The 7,518-nt window shown below is 35.5% G+C and overlaps 1 protein-coding gene across 4 annotated transcripts; it reads left to right on the top strand.

Moving 5' to 3' along the window:
• The first annotated feature begins 3,998 nt into the window (after positions 1 to 3,998).
• LOC142536835 (dehydrodolichyl diphosphate synthase CPT3-like) lies at positions 3,999 to 6,932 on the top strand. 4 transcript variants are annotated; one of them, XM_075642212.1, is made up of 2 exons: positions 3,999 to 4,358; positions 5,554 to 6,932. In XM_075642212.1, exon 2 carries the CDS (start codon positions 5,566 to 5,568, stop codon positions 6,436 to 6,438), a length of 873 nt encoding a protein of 290 aa, XP_075498327.1. In that variant the 5' UTR covers positions 3,999 to 4,358; positions 5,554 to 5,565; the 3' UTR covers positions 6,439 to 6,932. The 4 variants fall into 4 exon arrangements, with proteins under 4 accessions (XP_075498327.1, XP_075498325.1, XP_075498323.1 ...); XM_075642210.1 differs by having other exon boundaries at positions 5,160 to 6,932; XM_075642208.1 differs by having other exon boundaries at positions 4,001 to 4,358; positions 5,546 to 6,932.
• The last annotated feature ends 586 nt before the right edge of the window (positions 6,933 to 7,518 follow it).

Genomic DNA, 7,518 nt, shown 5'->3' with positions numbered 1-7,518 from the left:
TTCATGGATGACACAACTATATAAGAGATGCGTATTACAAAATATGATCCGTGAGATCGTCTCACACAAGTTTTTGGCTGGAAATAAATGGTACTTGTTAGGAGCTAGTTGCTTTGGGGTGGGGCTTTTGTTAGGTTGTAAAGGAAACCTTATCAAATGATGTCGGAAGCGTGTACCATGTGCATGGTCCTTAAACAATGAGTTTTCTCAAAGAATCTATTTGTGTTGTAAACTAGGCAGGCCATCATCAAAGTGGAATAGATTTTTAAGTTTTTCCCATATTTGTGCTCTTTTTCGACATATAAATTAGAAATCCGATCACGTCAGTTTTTCATTTGATGCAATGTATTTGCATAAATCTTGAAAAAAATGGAAATTCACATTTAAAGAGTCTCAAGTCCCACACACTCTGGATAGCATATGAATGATAATAGCTCGGCCTGGATGATTTTTCAACCTCGCAACTGTGACAGATAACAGGCAAACTTCAAGTAGGAATCTGTAATAATTCTCAAGCAACCAACAATCAACTTTAGTGTCTGATTCATACAATTTATAAACTTGCATGAATTTAAGGTGAGGATAAAGTTTGAAACTCCAGTATTTTTCAACTCTTCGACAAAGATTCCATATTTTATGGAAAATGTAAGTTATGTTGATGATCATGTAGTCCTACACGAAAATGAGAATACGAGGAATTGATCACGTCAATGTAGTCAGTCCAACAGATAATTTGATATAATAAATATGAAAATAAAAAATAAATTTGACACTGAGATTTACGTGGAAAATCCCTAAAAATTATTAGGATAAAAACCATGGGCAATATGAAAAAAATTCGTCTATAATATTTTATGGTGTACAATTAACTCACTATGTTTCCAAAGAGAACACACACTCTCTTAATATAGGATAACAAACACCTCACAAATATTATAGAACTAAGCACTCAAATGCTATAAAATGAGAGAAAACTCTAAGAATGGATAATCTGAAATGAGAGAATGAGGCACATATTTATAGTAGCATTTTCTAGCGTTTCACAATTAATTAAACGCGTTCCTTCATCTTTCCAACCTCTGCCAATCTTATTAATTGCATCTTCCAACCTCTGCATTTATTGGATGACATTTCTCCCACTTGGAGATTTGATTGAAAATCAAACACATATCCACATATCTTTTCAATCTTGTCATTCTCTGGTGTTTACGTTACCGCTAGGCCACTTGAGGATCTACATCACTCAAACTTATTTGTGTTCACTAGCTTGGTCAAAACATCAGCTATGCTATCTTTTGTATGAATCTTCTGCATATCAACACTTCCTTATTTTAGTACTTCTCGCACAAAATGAAATTGAACTCCGATGTGTTTCGTCCTGGAATAAAAGACTGGATTCTTTGCAATGTGCAAGGCACTCTGATTGTCACAAAACAAAATAACATTATCTTGTATGTGCCCGATCTCCTCCAATAACCTTTTAATCCATATTGCCTCCTTGCAAGCTTGAGTAGCTGCAATGTATCCTGCCTCAGTTGTAGATAACATCACAACTGTTTGCAGTTTTGAAACTCAGCTTGCTGCTCCCCCTGCAAGTGTAAACACATAACCATTAGTAGATTTCCTCTTATCAGGATCATCTGCATAATCTGAATCGACATAACCCCTAAGTGTAAAATATGATCCTCCATAACATAATGCAGCATTTGAGGTATTTTTCATGTATCTAAGGATACTCTTGACAGTGCTCCAATGCTCTCATCCAGGATTCGCCATATACCGACTAACTGTTCCCATCGCTTGAGCAATATCCGGTCTTGTACAGATCATGGCGAACATCAAACTTTCCACTGCTGATGCATATGGTACTCGAGACAGCTACATCCTCTCGGCTTTACTGCTAGAACACATCTCAGAGAATAATTTTAAGTTAATAGGAAGAGGGGTCGATATTAGCTATATATCTTGCATGTTGAAACATTGCAAGATTTTCTTCAAATAATTTTTCCGGGAAAGCCAAAAATTTCTGTTACTTCTGTCTCGGTGAACTTGCATCCCTAGAATCTTGTTTGCTGATCTCAATTCCTTCATATCGAATTCCCTAGCCAACTGTGCCTTCAATCCTTAGACCCAGTCTTTGTTGGGGCTTGCTACCAACATGGTGTCCACATAAAAGAGCAAAATAATAAAAATCATCACCAGATCTCTTGAAATACGTATAAGGGTCTGCACTCATTTTGTTGTATCCAAGGCTCATGATATAGGAATCAAATCTCTTGTACCAACACCTCGGTGCCTATTTGAGACTGTAGAGAGATTTGTTCAACATGCAAACCAAGTTTCTTTTGCCTTTTTTCTGCAAAACCTTCTAGGTGGAGCATATAGATTTCTTCTTCAAGATCTCCATGAAGAAATGTTGTTTTCATATCTAGCTGTTCTAGATGTAGGTCACACACCGCACATAATGCTAGAGCTACTCTGACTGTTGTAAGCCGAACCACTGGAGAAAATATCTCAATGAAGTCAACGTCTTCTTTGCTAGACATGTCATTTTACCACCAATCTAGCATGATACCGCTCCACTTGATTATTGTCATCACGCTTGATCTTATAGACACATCTGTTACCAATGGCTTTACTCCCTCGTGGTAGTGTAACAAGATATCAAGTTTTATTCTTATCTAATGCTCCCAACTCTTCTTGCATTACTACCATCCACAATGATACATCTGAGCTTTGAGTAACATTCGATTAATCGCATTCCAATAATCCAAAAATAAAGCCCAACAAACACCGATTATTCTTGTCTAAAAAAAAAAAAAAAACAAGAACCGTTGATAATTTTGCATTTAATTTTTAAGTGGAGGAAAACACTTCGTAAAACGAAAGCAAAACTCGATGTTTGTTTGGAAAAGAACGAAGGGGCATAAATGCTCTTAACTGGACATGGTTTGGAATTTTCAATAATTACGAAACAGTTGTTTTATTCTTGGATTAGTCACGAAACGTCCATCTACTTGGAGTGTCAATTCCCATGAATTGGGACTTGAGAAGACCATATAGTCTTTCAAGTTTTCATCTTCAAATTAAATTATACATCATTTTGCTATATATATATATATATGTATGTGATGATTTATGTTTTTTGAATGCGACTTTGGTACATGTCTGAACCAAAGAATGCTCATCACAATAATGTGATCCAAATTACTTACCATCCTTGTTCTCCGAATGCATTATCCCAACAGCGATGCCAAAAAAAAAAAAAAAAGAACAGGTCCGAATTAATGCGATCGATTTACTTTAAACTCAAATATCAAACTTCGCTCGAGATCAAATTATATTCAAATTTTATAAAAAAAAATTCATGGAGCTTGATACCTTTTACATTGATAATCAACAAACTTATGTGCACATAGTGAATATGGTTATTTGAGTATAACCAGTTTTTTAAAGTGTTTATTTGGAAAAAAAAAATGAATTGGTTTAGACACATTTGGATAAATGTTGAAAAAATGTTTTTTAAAGCTAAATATTGATACCTATATTTTATTTAAACTACAAAATTATTTTTATTCTACAACCTAATTACAAAAATAAATCGGGCAAATGCAAGCCCTATTAGATTTGAGCAGATTTTTAATCAGGGTCGATGAGTTGTTTGGTAAGGAGAAAAAGAGTTTTGTTCATGTTACTCATATGGGCAGTGTTTTTATTCACTAAAAACTTGACTTATGTGCTGGATGAGTGAATATGATTCATCACTCAATACACGTATCATGTGCTGAGTAGATGATGACATTACTAATATAACTTATGTTGAGTGGATGAAAACATCGCTAATATGAATATCTTATACTAAGCCGAGAAAAAGAGTGTCATTCAATTCATTTCTAGACACTTGTATAATTCTGATCCCGTGGTAATTTATCTGTTTTTTTTATATTTATTATATATGGTAACCATAAAAATTCAATAAAAATTGTGTTTTCTATTTAAAAAAAAAACTGAAAATGGTGATTCTATAAATTAGATTCCCTGCACCACACCGAAGCTGTGATCCCAACAGACACAGCGCAGCTTTCTTCCTTCCTTCCTTTCGTTCTTTTTCGATCACGCAAAGCTGTGTTTCCCGCCAACATTGCCCCGAACAGTCGCCCATACAAACAGTGTGGAACCCTCTAAATTGCATATTGAACTATGAGCCAACATGGATGCAAATGATTTTTCGCGCTTTTCAACTCTGTTGAACAATTATGTTGTTTGATCATGCTGCGTAACCTCTTTCTATCAATAAAATTACAGGGTTTTATGATTGAACTAGTTGCGTGATTTTGTGTCGAGAAACATTCGCGGAGGTATTTTTTTTCCCTATCGCGCATGATTTACTTTTGAATTCTCTGTATTTATGCTTTATGTGTTGGTTCCTGTTCAGGAATCTTGAAAAGTTGCGAAATTGTGCTTCATATCTGGTTTTTCTTGTACATTGTCTAAATATATTTGCATTTATTTCGTTGGTCTGATTTAACTTTGGAGCCGTGGTGTAGTTTTGAAGGTAAGTCCCAAAAATGATGTATATGTTGTTTTTGGAGTGAAGGAACCCATTGTCATGAATTTATCCCGTTAGATTGGATTTTTTGTGTTTCTCTCCTTGAATTTGTCAAGTATTCTAATGGATTTGAATCTACCCTATAACGTTGTCCGTCCAATTCCAGATCAAATCTGTTCCTCAAATTTGAGACTTATAATCCATTGTCAATCTAAGGATGTATTTGGATTAATGAATTTCAAATTCCTTCACTTATTTGAATGGAAAATGATTGAAGCAATATTTAAATTCACCTCATATCGAGTTAAGTAATCTTGATAATTAATTATGATAGGTTTCAAATTGATCTAAAACGTGCTCAAATACTTCTTAATTCAAATCTCTTCCTCCAAATCAAATCCATCACTTAAAGCTCAACTTATGTTTATTCAATTCCCAGTGGGTAGCACTTGTATATATTTTGATTTTCATCGTGCTTATGACAAGTTGTTGCCTGGAATCAGCGGTTCTCCGTAAAATTTTCGGTTTATTTCTTTGTTTTTATTTTTGGTTTTATTGGGGGTGGTGTTGATTTTAATGTGTCTTTCTTTTTATTCTGTCCTCAATGGAGGCCAAGAAATTTTTATGAACCATCATTCAATGAACACAAGCAAGAATCAGGCTTTTGATTCAGGGGGAAAAAGGTTTTGGATAATACTTATTCGAAATTGAAAAAAAAGATGAAAAAGGTTAAGATCTGTGGATTACTTGAAGATTGTCCTTCTTTACGCTTGAGAAGGAGGAGCATACGTTCTGCCTTTGTTGGTTCCATCCCCACGGGCTCAACAGTGTAAGCAACAAGGTTTATGGTCGGTAGCTGCAAAATTTGACTTGAATTCTTTTCTTTCACTTTTATATTCCTGTATATCAGTGGATGAACTTTCCTGATAATTGTTCAGAATTATGCTTGGATCTATATTTGTAAATTCCCTTGGCATTTTTCTACTGAATTTGCAGTATCATAGGTTTGGCGAAAAATGGAAATGGACAACAAGAAGGAAAGTCTTGTTGGCGGGTTGTTTGGAAGTTCCATAGGCTACATGCGAAGATTTATTTTTCGTGTTCTTTCTGTGGGTCCAATTCCAAATCACCTGGCCTTTATTTTAGATGGAAATCGAAGATATGCCAGGAAGTGGAATCTTGGAGAAGGAAAGGGCCATAGAGCCGGGTTTTTGTCTCTCATGTCTTTGATGAAGTACTGCTACGAATTGGGTGTGAAATACGTGACCATATATGCGTTCAGCATCGACAATTTCAAAAGAAGGCCTGACGAAGTTCAGAGTGTGATGGATTTGATGCTCGAGAAAATTGAAGGTTTGCTCAAGGAAGAAAATATAGTGAACCAATATGGGGTGAGGGTATATTTCATCGGGGACTTGAATCTTTTAAGTGAAACTGTAAGACTTGCCGCTGAAAAGGCTATGAAAGCCACATCTAATAATGACAAAAGCATTCTCCTTATTTGTGTGGCCTATACTTCAACTGATGAAATTGTGCATGCTGCTCAAGAATCTTGCAAAGATAAATGGCATGAGATTCAATCTATAATGAAAACGAATGATGCTCAAAATGGTGAGAATGGTAAGGGAAAACTTGGGGAAAACCATGTTATAAAGCTTGCAGATATCGAGAGAAACATGTACATGGGAGTGGCACCCGATCCTGATATCTTGATCCGTTCCTCAGGCGAGACTCGACTGAGCAACTTTCTGCTTTGGCAGACTTCAAACTGCCTTTTGTATTCCCCCAAAGCATTGTGGCCGGAGGTTGGCTTGCACCATTTAGTGTGGGCTGTATTGAACTTCCAGAGAGTCCATGTTGAACTGCAGAAGAGAAGGAAGCAGCTGTAATATTTCTCTACACCTCAATGCTCTTCTCGGAGAAACTGACATATGATTTACACGTACTGGATGCATGCTTATCCTCATTTACAGAATAATATCTTTTGGGATCGCAATCTTCACTCATATCTAGCTTTTAATGGCGGGAAAGAATCAAGTACATTATACCAGTTCTCGCCCTACCTAAGGTGATACTGATGTTTTAGTCTATTTATCATCATTTACATTAAGCAGTCGTGTATCAACCAGTTTAGACACGATGGAATAATTAACACGACCGGTTTTACATTTCAAAGCAAGCATCCTGGCCGTGCATATTTAGTATGTTGTTGTATTGCATACTGTACATATAGATATATTGTACACAAACTTCGGGCATTTGAAAATATGAAGGCTTCATTCTTATGCCTGTGATATGATGTTGGCCATCCTCTCATGTAAGATTCTGCAAGTCCGTCAAATTTGAAGTTATCCTAAAGCTCATTATATAGTTTGTAATTAAATATTTTATCCATGTTTAAAACTAAGATATATAATGTTACCTTGGTTTGTTGAAATAAACTAATCTTGTTCAAGAATTCGTAACATCAAAACCAACTCTTTTAGAGATGCTCTGAAATCTTTAATCCTTCTTATTGGGTCTACTCTAATAATCGTCGATCTTCCGTGGTGTCGTCCTTTGGTCTTTTGTCAGTGTTCTACACTTGCCTACTGCCGACTGATTTGCCTAAATTTTGGATATGAACAAGTTAGTTTACCAAAAGTCGAGGCTATTGACCAACACAAAATTGTGAAGTAAAGTCATATCGTGAAATCCCCCGAGCTCAAGTAATCAGCGGTATTTTCTTTTAAGGATATCTATGTCTTAGCTCATATCTTACGTCTATATGGTTGACTTGACCAGTACTCTGTTGCTGAGGTTCCAAGGAACGAACACTTGTATCGAGTATTAGCGTTACATAATTTTCTAGGTAGTTATGATAAGATTATATAAATATATATAGTAAATTTTCAAGTACTTTGAATATTTTGTCATTCAACAACATTTGAAACCATATCTCATCAAATAAACTCTTGGAGTGTATGGTT

Source organism: Primulina tabacum, chromosome 2 (genome assembly GCF_025594145.1).
Source record: "Primulina tabacum isolate GXHZ01 chromosome 2, ASM2559414v2, whole genome shotgun sequence".
Lineage (NCBI taxonomy): Eukaryota > Viridiplantae > Streptophyta > Magnoliopsida > Lamiales > Gesneriaceae > Primulina > Primulina tabacum.
This window is presented reverse-complemented; position numbering and strand designations above follow the sequence as displayed.

What these genes read in the sequence shown, in the direction of transcription:
- LOC142536835 (XM_075642212.1), top strand. Translation starts at nt 5,566, where the DNA reads ATGGAAATGGACAACAAGAAGGAAAGTCTTGTTGGCGGGTTGTTTGGA.